The 18,008-nt window shown below is 43.2% G+C and overlaps 1 protein-coding gene across 1 annotated transcript; it reads left to right on the top strand.

Moving 5' to 3' along the window:
• Positions 1 to 312: 312 nt before the first annotated feature.
• Positions 313 to 7,762, top strand: F2RL1 (F2R like trypsin receptor 1). The gene is made up of 2 exons (XM_082075175.1): positions 313 to 714; positions 4,977 to 7,762. The coding sequence occupies exons 1-2, from the start codon at positions 645 to 647 to the stop codon at positions 6,080 to 6,082; spliced, it is 1,176 nt and encodes a 391-aa protein (XP_081931301.1). The 5' UTR covers positions 313 to 644; the 3' UTR covers positions 6,083 to 7,762.
• The last annotated feature ends 10,246 nt before the right edge of the window (positions 7,763 to 18,008 follow it).

The raw sequence follows: 18,008 nt of genomic DNA, 5'->3' as shown, positions 1-18,008 counted from the left end.
AAGAAACTTGGCACACACAAGTCAGAGTAATGCTGTCCCGCAACACACTCTTCCAGCCCGCTTCCTCGCCAGCTTGGCCCCGACCCCAGCCCATGCGTCCCAAAAGGATCCTGCTCCGCTCCAGCAGCAGGTCGGCGCGAACCACGACAAACTCCTGGCTGCTCAAACAGGACGCCGCGGATTTACCCAGCTGCAAGATGATGACAGAGCACCTGCCGTGGGTCAGAGCCGCACCCGCCCTCCAGCCGCGCTCCCACCGGCAGGCGTGGAGTCAGGTGGCCGCCGGAGGGCCAGGCTGAGAGTGAAGGAGGGAGAACGGAGACCCTCGGCACCTACTGGGCCCCGGCAGCCACGGAGCGGGAACACTGGCGGCGAGACCAACAGCCGCATCGAGAGGGTAACGGGCGCCCGCGCCATTTCGAGGCGATCGCAGCGCACCCGCTGGCAAGCGTTACCCAGCCATTTTAGGGGCAGCCTCACAGCCCTTCGGGCGTGGGGGATGTGGCTTGTGGCCTGGCTCGGCTCCGCCCGCCGCCAGGCTCGTGTTGGCCAGACCGCGCCTTCCGCCCCTTCCTAGTTCAGGTATCAGGTGAAACTGGTCAGGCGTGCGTGAGAGGCGGTGGTGCTCGGAGCGCGGCGGGAGGATGGCTGGGCATCGTGGGCTGTGCCTGCTGCTGTTGCTCTGTACGCTGTTGGGACCCACCACACCTGCAGGTAAGAGGAGTGCGAGCTGCGGCTGACGGGTGCTAGAGCTGCCAGCGGGGCTGAAGTCATCTGCGGACAGCAGAGCAGGGCTGTGGTCATCTGCGGACGGCAGAGCTCTGGAAGGGCTCCGTGGGTGCCACGTTGGTTGTTCGGTGCCCCTTGGCTTGCGGGCTGGGCTGTGGGCGGTGGCGCTTCAGTCCGGGTGCGGTGCGGGGGCACGCTGAGCTCTCGGTGGGTGAGGCGTGGGGGCAGTGGGGCTGAACCGCCCCGAAGAGCAGGTTTCTGGCCTCCGGCTAGGGTGCGAGGGGCCCGGAGCGGGCTGGGAAAGGTTCTTGTGGAGTCCAACGGGTTCGAAAAACTCGGGCCGGTAGCTGCCGAGCTGCCGGGACGCGCAGGGAGGGCGCCGCCGTTCGGCCGGCCTCCCCGCCGGGCCGGGGAAAGCAGCTCGACGGGCAGGCAGCTGGCTCGGCTTCCATCCCTGTTTGGACTTCTGGGGGGCACGGAGCTGGCGGGGAGTGCTGCGGGACGGCAGGTCCTGCGCGGGGTCTCCTTGGGAGCTGCCTGGCACGCGTGGCCTGGCTCAACTGCCTCGGTGCTGTACCTATCTCTTTTTAGGATAGCAACCTACTTACAAACTGTCTGTAAACAGAAAAAACCCCTTAAAAGTCCGTTTTCTCGCTTTTTTTCCCAACTCTGAAAAGCTAAAAGGTTTGGGCTTTTTTGTTTGGTTGTTTTTGGGTTTTTTTTGTTTGTTTGTTTTTATTTGTTTGTTTGTTGTTGTTTGTTTGGTTGTTTGGTTTCGTTTGTTTGTTTTTAACCGTAATTCGTATATTTCTTACCTTATATTATTGTTTATTGAACATAAGTGCTTTTTTGGGGAAAAAAAATCAATTATTATTTCACTCCTGTAAGGTTGATGTCTCATTACCTTTTCTAGCAAACCTCACTGCCATATCTATGCATGTCTTTGCACTGTGTCCTTCTGTATTTATTCGTTCTGGGCTTCTTTACATAATAAAAGTGTATGTGTAAAGATTGGGTAAATATTCACGCCAAGATTACAGTGGGTCCTGTTTTCACAACAAATGGGTGCTAGATAGCTGCAAATTTTGTTGTTCAGATTGGAGTTTCTGAAATTAAACTACCTCTTAATATCCCGGTTGCCTGACCTGGGCGGGGGGGGGAGGAGTTTGGAATCATTTTGGGGCAGGGGGAAAGGAAGTAGTATGCTTAAAAGTTTTAGCTGCGTGCCTATTCTTCTGGAGTAGAGAGATGAAATGACCTGGAAGTGTGATGCTATGCCAACCAAGGGAGACAGACTATAAGCCAGGGGCTTATTGTGGCTCTTTTCTAATAGGCTAATGCCATTACAGAGTTGTGGTGAATCTGGGCTGCAGATCCAAGAACAAGGGTAATCTTAACCTTAGTCTTGTGTGGGTATTACCATGATCTAAGCTAATTAATTTGGATACTCTGTGCTGCTATCACTTTTGCGTGTGGAAGGTAGGTATAATCCTTCGTTTTTTATGCAGTGGGTTATGTCTTCTGGACAAATGGCAAAGGTGTTGAAACAACCTTTTGTTGTGGGAGGAGAGTACGTTTTTCCCATGATGCCAAGGAAGCTTTTTCCGTGGGCAGATTAGCAAGTCAATTGCATTCTCTACATGTGAGTCAGGCAGGGTGAAACTCGGCTTGGAAAATAACTCAATTGTTATGGAAAACTGAAAGCTCAGAAGGAGTAAGAAGAGGATGTAGAAAATGCACATACCTAACAAAGGATTGGTTGCTTGGTGAGGGAGTGTTAGCTGCGAAGACAAACAGGACGCTGAACCATCTCCCTGTGTGGCTGCCAGTTGGTCTAAGAAAAGCTGCCCAGTATCTGCAGTCAGAACTTCCAAGACTATGTCTTAAAAATATATATATAAAGCAAACCTTTGTCTCTGCTCTACCAGTTTTGCCATACTAGGTCCTGTCTGTGGTTCACGTGTCTGTCAATGTGCTTGTTTATAACTCTTACTCTAAATGTGTTACACAAGTACTTTAGAGCATTTTTAGTGAGTATTTTTCTTTTTTTTTTTTAACCCAACCTTTGTACATCAATTGCAAAGCATTGTTTTATGTATGATAACAAACAAGTAGTAAGAACAAAGTGGTAGTACTTGCTCTTCCAGTTTTCTACAATAATTTAAGTCTTTGGACTTAAATACAAATAGTGTGACTGCAATCTGATAGTATAAGGCATTTACTGGTGGATAGGTGCTTAAGATAGCATTGCACACTGTGCTTTATTAGGGTACTCTAAGAACTGTTGTCAGTTTAGAATAAATGGTCTGCTCCCAAACATCACCAAGGTCTTTATCAGCTAAGCTATAAGCCTGAGAAAAGAGGCTTTGCTTAGCTGATTATCATTTACATTATATGAATCTATGTAAATTATGTTCCTCAAGCTGGTTTTATGGTTTCTATTATGCACAGCTCAGATTAAGGACCTGAGTTTTCTGTATTATACAAGTAGACTTTGCAGTTTTTAACAGTATTGCTGACATAATCATGTGACTTGAAGATCTGAGAGCAGAATTTGTATAATTGTGCCCTCTTGTAATTTTACCACATATAGGCCAAAATGACTGTTTGGTATTTGGATTCATTTTCTTTGAGTGTTGTTTTATTGATATAATCCAGATTTCAGACTTCATGCAGACTACTGCAAAGGGTTGTCCATATAATTGTACTGGAAAAAGTTTTCTTACACCTCAGTTTTCCAGTGAAGCCTGCCTGTACCTGGAGCTTACCAAATACTTGTTAAGTGGAGCTAGGGTAACTGAATTAAAAACTCTAAAAAGCATCAATATATGCTATATTTCTGTATATCTCTTTAGGTCACACAGTCTAGACAGGATGGTAATGTTGTATGTCAGGCTCTTGCAGTAATAACTTGAACTGCTATCTAAAGTTGTGCTGCTTTTGAGAATCTGTACTGGAAAACACACATACTTGTGTATTTACATATTTCCTGTGTGAGAATTCTTTTCTTATACTTAAAAATGTAAGATGTAAACATTTTTCATTCTGGAACTGTATCAAAACACTGTTTCTTGAATAACAAGGTCACGATTCTTCAATACCATTCGTGGCTTGTACACAAACCTGCTGGTCAAGAAGACTCTCCTTTATACTCCACTTAGGGGTTTTTTTGTGGCTAAAATAATCCTCAAATATTGATAGAAACTGAGATAGGGTTAAAAATAGTTCTCCCATGGACAGTCAAGTTTCATGTCCAAACAGTTTAGCTCGGTGGATATCTGACCTATTGGACCAGTGAGAGTTCATGGACGATATCTGCTCTTGCAGTTTAACCTATAAGCACGAGAGGACAGCTTTGGGTCTGGAGAGGTTCTGAACTTAACCGTATGGAGGCTGTCATACAAGACAGAGCAGTTAGGAATGGCTGGCTTGCCTATATGGTTTGTATGTTACAGTGGCATTCAAAGAGGCAGAGCTAAATTGAAGTGATAGCTGTCTTGTGTATGAAGCAACTATAGCTGTCATCTCAGCTACCTAGCACTCTTAAATAGAAACTGCACAGACTGTCTGACCATCTCACCCATGAACTGGAAGCAGAACCCAGATAATTTATCCTGTTGCATCTTCATACACCATGTTAGCCTATTGAAGTTTCAATTCAGATACAGTGTAATGTGCATCTTTTTTTTCCCCTAGAGGTGACATGTGTATAGCTTTGGCATTACATTCTGAGTTTCCATTCCAGCTTCTCAGAGGCTAGCATGTTTTTTTTTTTTACTGCATACCTGATTTTTAGGCCATCTAAACTGAGGAAACTCCTTCTGCAGTTACATTAGCCTGCTGCAAAGTTTTATGAGTCCCAGCAAATGGGTAATCTGTCATTGCCATGTTAAAGGATAATGTTTCCCTGGGGTACTTGAAGGTGTTTTTATTATAACTATACAGATGGTAGGAGCACCTGACAGCCATTTTAATAAGGTATTTTTAATATATCTGGTGATCTGGAAAAACATTTTGTTTGCTGATACGATCTTTGAACAAGGATATAGGTTGCCTTTTTCGATAATAAGCCTAAAACACAGGAAAGAAAAATTATCAAGTGTTGAAAAACCAGTATTAATTTTTCTGTTTGAGACCCTCTTTAATTCTTCATAGTATATCATGATGTCTAGTTTATTTTTAAAAAAGAGAAAATGTCCATATTTCAGTAACATCTTTTTCTTTTTTTTTTTTTTTTTTAATTTTAGAGAATAGAGGAACCAGCAGTTCAAAAGGAAGAAGTTTTGCTGGCCAGAAAGTTTCAAATGCAAATAATGCCTCTGAAGAGTTATATGAAGTGGATGAATTTGCAGCAGAAGTCCTCACAGGAAAGCTGACTACAGTTTTTCTTCCAATTGTCTATGTCATTGTTTTTATCGTTGGTTTGCCAAGCAATGCCCTGGCCCTCTGGGTCTTTTTTTTCCGAACAAAGAAGAAACATCCAGCTGTGATTTACATGGTTAACTTGGCATTGGCAGACCTTCTTTTTGTTGTTTGGTTCCCACTGAAGATTGCATACCATGTAAATGGCAATAATTGGCTATTCGGTGAAGGTCTCTGCAAAGTACTTGTTGGATTTTTCTATGGAAATATGTACTGTTCCATTCTCTTTATGACATGTCTCAGTGTGCAGCGGTATTGGGTTGTAGTGAACCCCATAGTGCATTCAAGAAAGAAATCTGAAATTGCCCTGGGCATCTCCCTTGCTATCTGGATTCTGATTTTGTTGGGCACCATTCCATTGTATCTTGTTAATCAGACAGTATATATTTCAAATCTTAACATCACTACCTGCCATGATGTGTTGCCTGAAAATGTTTTGGCTCATGATATGTTCAATTATTTCCTCTCACTTGCGATTGGACTCTTCTTAATCCCAGCTCTACTCACTGCTGTTGCTTACATACTAATGATTAAGACTCTGAATGCTTCTATCTCAGATGTAAGCACTGGGAAGAAAAGAAAGAGAGCAATCAAACTCATTATTGCTGTCCTGTCCATGTATCTTATCTGCTTCACACCTAGCAATGTGCTGCTTGTTGTGCATTATTTGCTCCTCAAAACCTACAACCAGAGCTATCTGTATGTGTCGTACATAACTGCACTGTGTCTTTCTACTTTGAACAGTTGTATTGATCCATTTATCTATTACTATATTTCAAAAGACTTCAGAGACAACCTCAAAAATGCTCTTCTTTGTCGAAGCGTGCGAACTACACGGAGAATGCAAGTGTCTCTCTCATCAGGCAGATACCCCAGGAAATCAAGTTCTTATTCTTCAAACTCTAATGGGACCACTAAATCAACCTACTGAGTTTAATCCTAGAAAAGTGAACTTTTATTACTACTGCTGAAAGGATGGAAGTGACAAGAGAGTTACTTTGTACAAGCAGAGACTTCAGACTCTCCTCTCTTTTTAATCACATTGAAGCTTGGATTTCAGAACTGGCAGCTGCTTACGCTGTGTAGAAATCATAAGCAGACAAATCTTCCTTGCTAGACTGGAGAAAAATAATCATGACATTTCAGATGCTCTGCAAGAATGGAAGAGCATTGTGGTTGAAGACATTTTTGTTTAATATTGAAGCTGTTAGAAAGCGAAATGTTACAGGAATGTTATGTAGTATTGCTAGAATACAGGGTGTTTCAAAAAGATGGACCTAATTTCAAGGGAGTATATTTTGTGATGGCAACAGGTTACAATTACACAAAAAATTAGGCATCTAGTGGTAATAATTTGAAACTGTGCCCCGCTCTTTCAAGTGATAAGAGTTTCATTCATGGGCAGTTTGTGGTTGCAGAGATATCGGTTGATCTTTTTGAAACACCCTGTATATCTCTGCAACTGTAAACTGCCCATGAATGAAACTCTTACCACTTGGGAGCATAGAACATTCATAAAAAGATTACTAAAACTTAATAACTCAAACCATTTGTAAATTTTTGTGTAATTGTAACAAGTTGCCATTGTGAAATATACTGTTTTGAAATTGGGTCCATCTTTTTGAAACGCCCTGTGTTTAATTAACAGAGAAATCTGTTTTGTTTGGCTTTAACTGTAATGTATTAAACAGCTGAACAGATTGTGTATGTAGGACCTTGCTCTATGTGCCTGCTCACAGTGAACATTATTTGAAACCATAAAGAGAAGCAAAGGAGGATCCATTTCACCATCTTGGTGTAGACTGTTTATTATCTTTAGTATAACACAGTTTTATATTGCTTTCAAAGTTACCAATGCTGTAAATACTAACATGTCAGAAGCCTGTAAGGTTATCCTGTTGAATTGACAGGCTGAACTTGTCACCTAGCACTGAGATAAAATATTAGTTGAGATTATACACTGTTACTTAATACTTGCCAGTACATGATTTGAAGTGGGGATATTTAAAAAAGTTTTGATGAATAGCTATTTGATTTTTATATAATGTGCCTTGTATTTTTTAAGATATCTAAATAAGATTTTTTTTTAAAGTAACATATTTGAGTTGGGTGCCTTCTTTTATGCTTTTACATGCTCTTCAATATGCTGAGTAGTTCAACTTTCTTAGCTTCAGGTAACAAAGATATTATTCTTATCAGTGAATTAGAAGTCTGGCAGCTGTAGCCATAATGTCTAAATGGGTTAAATGACGCTAATGACGCTTTTCATTAGAGTGAAACTTTTCCCTTATTAGCAGATAAGTGGTTCAAAACTGTGGGGGAATGATGAGATACAAACAAACACATTAACAAGATAGCAAACTTCAGCCCCAGTGGATTTCTGAAATCTTTTAAATTGTCTTCCCTCAGTCACAATATTTGTGACCACTCAGGAATATGGAATCCTATTTAATTTTAATTTGCAAATCTGATGGATATATGTTTGGTGAGGGAGGATTTAATTGCATTTTTTTCAAAACTTGCAGTCCTGATACATTTCTCCAAGCTGTACATTAAGCATGCACATCCCAGTGACCTGAGACGCTACGAACACAAGCAAATGGAGAAGAGCCCTCAGTCCAAAAAGTACTCTGGGACAGCTGGTACATAGATAGGAAATGTTCACCATTTCAGATATGGACGGTAAGGAAGGGGATAGATTGAACCACAGCAAGAATTTGAGCAGTCTTTTACAGTTTAAAGACTGTTAAGTATTGACATGTATATTATTTTTTCTGTGTGCTGGTCTGTTCCTTCCCTTGTCTGATCCTTTGGTTTCCATGTTCTCCTTCTACTTTTGTAACAAAGTTTTTTCCCTCATACATAATAAAGATGAAGAGGTTTGTTTCATGTGTTTGATCTCTCATCTCAAGGTTTAATTAAGCTCTAGCTTTCCTTTTATCTGCTACAGTTTTGCCTACTAAGTCTTAGGAGATGCTTAGTATGAAATAAGGTTGTTATGTGGTGGTATTTCAGAGGCCCAAGCTAAAATAGCAACTTACATTAATTAATGTGTCATTGAGGAGCAGAGAGTTTACAGCTCTTTAGATTTTGTGGAACACAAATGCTTCCCAGCCATAAACTGCTTACTCTTTCTGTTTCCTGACAAAAATGCAGGGAAGGAATGCCTTATTTATTACTCAACTGAAGATGTAATGCAGCATCGTTACCGGAAAATAATTGTACATAAGAGGCCATAGTTCACTGGAGGATTTAGGAAGAAGGGGGTTGCACCATCTTCAGACTGCTGTCTGAACACTTCCCTTAGCCTGTATGTGATAAACAGAGTATGAGAATGTCCTCGCTCTTGCTCAACGGCAGTGTGCTTCTTGCTCTGTATATGGCAGTGAGTAACATCAAGGAAGGGCATCCAGTTCATGTGATCACAGCACTACATGTGTTCTGCCAGAAGTCCAAGGGTTGTGGGTTGTATGTTGTAAAGATGATTGTCTATGTGTGTCTATATAATACCACAAAGATAGTGTTCATGATTCATGGATGACTGTTAAATTGCTGAAAAAATAGCCAGTCTTTTGGGGGCCAAGATTTATTTCTTGTTATTTAATCAGAAGTACACCAAATAATGTTTTTATGTATACTCTCACTCTTTGTTCTTCCTTTACTGTCACTGATGGGGTCAGAGTTGGGGACTATCATTCACTCCACTGCAGCTCACGTGAAGGGGAGTGCTGATCCTCTTGGCCACTTCTCCCTTCCAGTTGTCTTCATCTGTGGATTGACAAAGCAGGTTGCAAGGAAGAATCTTTCATCTCTTACCTGCAGCAACAGTGGATGTCTGCCCATGACACGTGTAAGAGTTAGACATCACTGCAGTGTTGTTGAAAGCCTTTGGATAAAAAGTTTTAATTAATGGAATGATTTATTTTAAAAGAGAAACTTAATCCTTCATGTATGACAAACTTTGGAGAATGCTACTTAAGGACCCTACAGTCACATTAAGTGAAGCTTATTCATTCAAATTGTGTTCCCTGTGAGCTGAAAAGATTTTTTAAGTCTAGTTTCTTTTTATAATAGAGACAACTAATGTCCTTTTTGCTTTACCTTCACTATTTTAGTGATACCGTATGTGTTTGTGTTTTTGAGGGCCATTAAGGGGCATCTTTCCCTGCATTTAACTGTTGTGTTATTAGGAGGGGAAGAAGAGAACTGGTACTCAGAATTTAATCAAGCATTCAGTTGCTTTCACTATCCATACCTTCTGGATGTCTTTCATTGCTGTAACCCAAGTGCAATGAAGACTAAACTAATATGCAGATATAGAGAGACTTTTATAAGAATTTATTTGCTTTGTTCTTTTATTTGTCCTGGAAAAAAGGGCAAATTGTAGGGAAATTTTTCCCATCTGTAGCTGCATTGTAAATCCTCATCTTGAATTTGGTATGAATTATTTTGCCTCAGTTAACAGAGCAGGTAGATGAGGCTGGTGGTTCAATCACTTTGAATTAATTCCTTGAACTGACAATTGTGTGCCTGTGCAGCCAGGTAGTGACAGGGACAGAATATGCAGCCCAGAAGGGTGGAGCTGGCTGCTTAACCTTTTTTTTAGGACTGTACCATGAGGCAGGACTGATTGGTACTATATAAAGGCAGTCATCTTCAACTAACAATAATTATATTTCTGAACAATGTCAACTTTGCAATTCAAACACCAGAAGATGCAAAAAACTCTCCCAGCCTGTGGCTGACTTAAGGTTTGGATGTTATAAAAAATAATCAGTGTAACATCCATGAAAGCACTGGAGAGTTTGAAATCAGTGTAATTTATATACGGAGTGTTATGGTTTCACAAACAGCTCAAGTATGTGCTGCAGCTAAGAGAGGAAGACTGGTCTTTTCCCTACCCTGACTGCTTGGTCACACTGTTCCCTCATACAGTCACAAGCATGCATGACCTTGGGGTGGATTGGATCAGTTCTGGGTTGAAGTTAAACCAGGAGGAGGGAGGATAGTTTACATTTGACTTGTAACAGTGTTTGGCTGGTTTGCTGGTTGAGCTCTTGGCTCAGCATAAGGGAAAAGGTCACACTGCATCTTTCATCATCAACACAGGCTTGCACTGCACATCTACAAGGCAAGCTGAAGCACAGGAGCTGTAAAGTGTGTGCCTAACCTCCTAGGCAGCAGGAAGCAAGCCTCCACCCGTGACTGTGGGAATGGCTCTGCTGGCTCAGACCAAGGATTCATCCAGCTCAGCCAGGGTAATCTGCTCACCTGTGCCTTTGAAAGTCAACAAGACAGCAAGGTGTCAATGAACATATCAAAAAAACAGCAGTGCTGTTGCACAAGGCACCTCACCAACACATCAGATGCACAGATGTGGTCAGGGAAGTTCGTTGTTTTGCACTATGTGAGTGCTATGCTATGGGACTGTTGATATGTGCGTTGAAGTTCAGAAAAAAAGGAGACAAATGAAGGCTGGAGGAGCTAAGTTAATTGGCATTTGTATGAAGGCTGCTGCTGAGAGGGACTAAGTCAAAGAGCATGCATAGCAGCAATAGCAATTATAATAGTTGCAGACAGGTACCCAGGGAGCAGTAAAAACAGTGCAGGCACATACCTTATCTTCCAACATCTAGCTATTTTCAGCATGACGGTTTATGTCTGATTTTACTGGTCTAGTTCATAACACCTGCTGGGTGTCTTGCTGTGAAAATCAACCACATTTTAGGTGCTTTGAACGAGGATCTACTATGCTTATTCAGTGGCCCCAGGTTCTTAAATAAGAGGCTATGAATGAGTCTCTAACAGTCTTGTCCAGCCACTTGCAATTTTGCAGTCCAATATCATACTCCCTCTCCGCTACTTTCCAGGTTGAGGAAGCCTAGCCAATTCAGTCCTTCCAATATAGCCACTATTCAACACATGATACTCCTGTTTCCTTTCTCTGAGACCTTCCTATTCCCACACACAGTCATCAAGATGCACACAGTATTCAAGCCATGGATGGTACAGTGATGACTTCTGCTTTGCTCCCTGTTACTTTCCCAATAGCCCCTAACATTTAATTTTGTTCCTGCTCCTGAGCATTGAGTTGATGTTTTCATGCAGCTGCTTTTAGCTGCATCTCTCTCCTGAGTGGTTACAGTCATTTTTCAAGCCATAGGTCTGTATGTCCAGCAAGGATGCTTTTCCCTCATGCACCTCACTTTACAGTTATTTGTACTCAATTCATCTCTCAGTCAGTCTTACAAGGTTCTTCTGCAATTCTTTGCAGCTTGCCTAAGTCCTTATTGTCATGACTAATTTTTTGTTATCAGCAAACTTTTGTTCCTCGCTGCTCAACCCTCTTCAGACCGTTTGTAAGTATACAGAATAGCACAGGTCTGGCATCACACCAGTGAGTAACTGACATTGTGAGAACTGACCATTTTTCTGCTACCCTGTATTTCTTTTATTGTAATCAAGGGGTTTGTTGTTGTTGGGTTTTCTTTGTTTGTTTGTTTTCATAAGGGCACCTTCCATCTTATTCCACGGCTGCCTAATTTTCCTTGAAAACCTTTGACCAGGAATTTTGCCAAAAGCCTTTTGGAAATCCAGGAACACTAGATCCCCTGGATCACCCTTATTTCTATGTGGACCTGGCCTCTTGCAAGAACTTCACAATGTTATTAAGCCCAGATTTCTCTTTACAAAAGCCATGGTGGCTCTTCCAAGAAAGATCCAGAAGTTCCTTAGTGATGTCCCTTCTTAGACTCTACACTAATTGTTCAGTACAGATATTAGCCTTATGGGACCATATCTCCCTGGACACCTCAGACTCTTAATTATTGATTACAGCATTGGCTCCCAGTATCCAAGTATAATTTTGGCAAGAGGTAACGCAATTCAATTGCTAATTCAGCTATTTTGTCCCTGAGTTGTCACAGAACTCCTCAATGAATACCATCTGGGCCTACCAAGTTTAGCATTTGTTTTGTCTGACTAACTGTGGTGTGATGACCAAAGACATAGCACATGTCTAGACATGTAGTTGTCCTGGGAATCAAGCAGCATAATGTCTGCTTACTATAACAGCTCTTTGGGACACAAGTTTCATTATAGATGTGTTTGATCTGTCATGAGCACTTTGAACATAGTGAATATACACCATCAGTGTTAAATTCAGCATGAACACAGTAGTCACAGTCATTTTGATTCAAAAGTAGCCAGGAGAATATGTGTTACCTAATTTTTTTCGCAGGAGTGATAACCTTCTGTAGGCTTGCAAATATTCTCCAGGCACTGTTTGCCGGCAGAACCAGTACAACAGGCTGACTACAGTCAACTCTCTGACATCTAGGCCAAAGGAGGTGGAGATGCTTCAGATAATGAAAAAAAGACTAGTGATTGTGAAGGATGCATTAAGTGCTGTGCAGAGACACAGTGACAACTTCCTTGGACCCATCATGACTCACTAATTCAGTGTTAGCTTTGTGTGACTTGGGCTTCACAGTCATTTACATGTCTGCAAACAGCTTCCCTGATGGTCCAGATGGCTCTCTGGTGGGCAGGTAAAGGGAGAAAGACATATCTGTCTGTGTGTACATTAAGGTAGGTAGGTTCATAGATGCACTGGAGTTCACAAACCACGTGGGATTTCTCATGTCTTGCAAATACCAGAGCAAGCCAACTCAAGGGTATCAAGATCTACCTGGGATTATCTCTGATGAAATTCTGTCAGAGGCAAGCTCCAGTGTCTACACTTCCATATAGAGGCTGCATTCCCAAATGCAAAGATAACTGTGTCCACTGACATCTCTCTGGGTACCCTGCTTCCCTGTCACATACACTGCTAGCTGTGGAATGCTGTGTGCTACCTGTGTTGGCCTATTGTGTTTTGCCACAGCATAGAGCACCCATGGGAGATAACCAGTTAAGTCTCTGATTGCCAAACTCACATTGGCAAGAGCCCAGTGTAGCTGTAACCCAGAGACTGCCCTTTTGCTGGTAAAGCTTGTTCTATCTGGTCTCCACAGGATTATTATGCTGGTTGTAAAGCATAGTCCTGCTGCTAAATTTATGTCTGCATTTTGAGTGCTTTACCAATGCAGTCTGCTGGTAGCACACTCATCATGTGGACTAAGCTTTATTCCTTTGTTCTGGAGGTGTTAATAATATGCAGTAATGAGCATTAATGAGCACTTGTGTAATGAGGCAAGACAACAAAGTGTGGGAGTGAAAGAAAAGCCTACATTTGACCAGTCTACGTTTGGGAGTTCAGAGAAATGCACTAATAACGACTCTCAACATTAACTGTTAGTCACCTCCAGGTATTGCAGCTTCCGTGACATGTCAACACAGACAACTCCGTGGAAACAGTGGACAGGAGGGCTGTTGTCTGTATTTTATGGCAGTTCTAAAAATCAATGTATAGTAATTCTCAAGGCTGGCAGGATTTTAATTGCCAAACCTTGCATGCACCCAATGACAAGTGCTCTGGCTGAGAATGAGCATGAGTTGGCACGAGTGGTTGTCTCTCTACTGCAGTTAACAGCTACATCTGCTTTGGCGACTGCACTCCACCTTTGTGCCTCACCTTCAAGAGCAAACTGCTGGGAATTGAGTGTTTACCATGTTTGACTTGTTTCATTTTATTTCTCCCCTGCTCCACCGTAACGTTTGCCAGCTCTCAGCTGCTGGAAGGAAGTGATGCATGGACGTGATGCCGTGGGGAACACCATTAGCATTCATGCTCTGTCTGCATTGAGTCTGAATTCAGGATGGTATGTACTCCTGGTGCTGTAGGTTAGCAATTGGGTCAGTGCTTCCCCTGTCTGAATGTCTGCAATGGGGACTGCGCTGTCACATCATCTCGTGGACTGCAGGATGTGAGGGGGTGTAGTCTCTCTGCATGGTGACTGCATCTGTATTTCTGAGCACTTGGGAAAACGGAGTAATTTAACATGGGAAAACAAAGGGTATGCTCTGCTGCTTCTTTGGAGAGGCTGATCTAGTGAAAAAGAGGATATGAAGGAAATTATTAACTTGTAGAACATAAATTAAAAAAAATAAGATGGAATGGGTAGAAGAGTTGCCTGAAAGTCCTGAAGAGTCTCCTGTGTCATGCATTTACAAAAGCTGCGGAAATATGAAGAAAACACAAGAAGCAATCAATGAGTCAAAACAGCAGTGTCAGCTGGAGAGGGAACACCATGCTCTGGTGCTTGTTGTATTTAGCTGGCAGTGACTCAGTACTAGTGCATACTTCCAGTTTGACACATCATGACCCCTTGACATTTCATCTTCAAATCCCAGTTAAGCAAACCCGTCTGGCTTTCTGTGAGTGGGTGAACTGAGTGACGTGGTTCACAGCGTAAAAATATTGAGGGTGAGCCTTTAGCACTAGTTCAGGATGTGTTGGAAGCAAGTGATGCTGTATCACATTCAAATGAAGTTGCCTGCTTTTGGTCAAAACACCAGTGTCTCTCCATTAACTACAGGAGTACAACTGGAAACACTGGAGGTGGCTGTATTGCAGTGATGCTACTTGTGAGCTGAAGTGGAGGGTGCTGTTGCTGTGAAGTGTGATTTGATGGTAAAATACAATGCTAAAAGGAAATCAAGGAACTGCTCTGTCATAATTTATGAAGACTGCATTTTGTGTGTTCGGCCAGTTGTCTGGGAGCTCCCCATGTCACTCTGTGCTGTTAAATTAGTAGAGTTGTGGATAGCACAATAAGAGCCAGTAATACAGTCCTCAGTAAATGTCTGAGTTGTTGCTAGATCCTGGGTGAGTAACCAAGATTAATGAGCCTCACTCCAGCTCCCAGAGTCTACCAGTATGAGTTTTGATGAGCAGGGCTAGTAATGGAGATGACAAAGGAGCTCTCTGAAGGTCATAGCTGGTAAACTGTTTGTCAGGAGCCTGCTTGGTTGGATGTCTCTGAAGAGTGCAGATGGCTTTGCTCAGGTTTACTACTGAAGGATGTAGAACTGGCTCCAGCATTGACAAATCTTAGCCCAAAGTGAGCTATGCAGAATTAAATTCTGTGGCATGAGCTGAGAAAGGGCTGGAGAAGGAGAGATGGCAGAAGAGAGGGGCAAGAGAGTGGTAACTGTGCTATGGCAGGGTGTGGGCAGGCAGATAGGTAAGGTCCTGGATCTAGGGACAGCACAGAGTGGAGGTACTTCTGCCAGAAGTGGGGAAATAGCAATGCCTGACTGCTGCTAAGGTCACAGCTTCCACTGCCTACTCCTCAAATCAAGATAGCAGGACTTTAGATAAGAGATACTGCAGCATTTCTGTTGTTTCAAGATCCTTTTGTCTTCATTAAATCATAGAATAGTTGGGTTTGGAAGGAACGTTTAAAGGTCATCTAGTCCAACACCCTGCCATGAGCAGGAACATCTACAACTAGATGTTGCTCAGAGCCCCATCCAGCCTGGCCTTGAATGTCTCCAGGGATGGGGCATCTACCGCCTCTCTGAGCAACCTGTTCCAGTGTTTTACCACCCTCACTGTAAAAATTTTCTTCGTCACATCTAGCCTGAATCTTCTCTCCTTTAGTTTAAAACCTCTACTCCTGGTCCTATCACAACAGGCCCTTCTAAAAGGTCTGTCCCCATCTTTCTTATAGGCCCCTTTTAAATACTGAAAGGCCAAAATAAGATCTCCCCAGAGCCTTCTCTTCTCCAGGTTGAACAACTCCAGCTCTCTTAGCTTGTCCTCACAGAAGAGCTGTTCCATTCCTGTGATCATCTTTGTGGCCTCCTCTGGCCCCTCTCCAACAGGTCCATGTCTTTCCTGTACTGAGGGCTCCAGAGCTGGACGCAGGACTCCAAGTGGGGTCTCACTGAAGTAGAGCAGAGGGGCAGAGTTATCTCCCTCAAACTGCTGGCCACACTTGTTTTGATGCAGCCCAAGATACAATTGGCCTGCTTGGGTGCAAGCACCCTTTGCCAGTTCATGTCCAGTTTTTCATCCACCAGTACCCCCAAGTCCTTCTCTGCAGGGCTCCTCTCAATCCTTTAATCCCTCAGCCTGTACTGATCCTGGGGATTTTCTCAACCCAGGTTTAGAACCTTGCACTTGGCCTTGTTGAACCTCATGAGGTCATCACTCATCATTGATCTTCATCCAGACATCGAGCCCATCCTCTGGATGGGACCATCAGCCAATTCCTCATCCACCAAACAGTCCACCTATCAAATCCATACCTCTCTGATTTAGGGGGAAGGACGTTCTGGGGGACTATGTCAAAGGCCTTACAGAGGTCCAGATAGATGACATCAGTAGCCCTTCCTTTGTCCACTGATGTAGTTACTCCATCGTAGAAGGCCACTAGGTTGGTTAGGCAAGACTTGGTGAAGCCACACTGGCTGTCTCAAATCACCTCCCTATCCTCCATGTGCCTTAGCACAGCTTCTAGGAGGATCTGTTCCATGAGCTTCCCAGGCACAGAGGTGAGGCTGACAGGCCAGTAGTTCCCAGAGTCCTCCTTTCTATCCTTTTAAAAAATGGGTGCAATGTTTCCCTTTTCCAGTCACCAGGGGCTTCACCTGACTGCCATGACTTCTGAAATATCATGGAGAGTGGCTTGGCAACTATATCAGCCCATTTCCTCAGGACTCTGGGATACATCTTGTACGGTCCCATAGATTTATGTATGTTTAGGTTCCTCAGGTGGTCATGAACCTGTTCTTCTCTTACAGTGGGAGGGACTTTGCTCCCACAGTCTCCATCTTGCAGTTCATCCACTTGAGAGGTGTCAGAAGAGATGTTGTCAGTGAAGACTGGGGCAAAGAAGTTGTTGAGTACCTCAGACTTCTCCTTGTCCATTGTTACCAGTTTGCCAGTCTTGCTCATCACAGAGGGAACACTTTGACCTTCCTTTTCTGGTTTACACACCTGTCGAAGCCTTTGTTGTTATGCCTTGCATCCCTTGCCAAGTTCAGCTCAATCTGTGTCTTTGCTTTCCTGACCCCACCCTTACACAACTGGGCAGTGTGCCTGTAGTCTTCCCAGGATCCCTGTCCCTGCTTCCTCTGCCTGCCAATTTCCTTCTTGCCCTTTAGTTTGGCCAGCATGTCTAGACTCAGCCATGCCAGCCTCTTGCCCTCCTTACCTTATTTCTTATACCTGGTTACCCGATATCTTTCATCTGGGGATCAAGAGCTCTTGTGCTTCATGGAAAGCATCCTTAAAGATCTGTCAATTCTATTCTGCTGCCTTGTCCTGAAAGGCAGTTTCCCAGGGGATCCTGTTCACTAACTCCTTGAAGAGCTGGAAGCTGTCTTTCCTAAAATTCTGGACCCTGACTTTACTTTTCACCTCAGCCACATCCCTCAGGACTGTGAACTCCATGAGCGCATGATTAATGCTGCCTCCAATATTGACATCACTGGTTAGTTCACTTGCATTGGTGGCCATCAGGTCCAGTATCGCATCCCACCTGGTAGGGCTGTTTACTACCTGGCTTAGGAAGTTTTCCCTAATATATAGCAGGAGTCTCTTGGATTGCCTCCAACTTGCCATGCTACTTTTCTTGCAGATATTGGGGTGGCAAACGTCCCCCTAGCAGAACAAGAGTCTCCTGATCAGGCAGCCTGTAGTAGACGTCAGCCACAAGATTTCCTTCTTACTTCCGTCTCTGATTCTTACCCATAAGCTTTCAACCTGCTCGTGGCTGTTCTTCAGGGACAGCTCTTCACATACTTCCCTCAGTGGGGGCTGAGGGAGCTGACTGAAGTCATTGCTAGACCACTCTCCAACATTTTGCTAAGTCGTGGGAAATGAGAGAGGTGCCTGAGGACTGAAGGAAGGCAAATATCACTTCAGCCTTCAAAAAGGGCAAGAAGGAGGACCCGGGTAACTATAG

The sequence above is a fragment of the Streptopelia decaocto genome (assembly GCF_964273445.1).
Source record: "Streptopelia decaocto genome assembly, chromosome: Z".
Classification (NCBI taxonomy): domain Eukaryota; kingdom Metazoa; phylum Chordata; class Aves; order Columbiformes; family Columbidae; genus Streptopelia; species Streptopelia decaocto.
The sequence above is the reverse complement of the archived record's forward strand: the minus strand, read 5'-3'. Positions and strand labels throughout refer to the sequence as shown.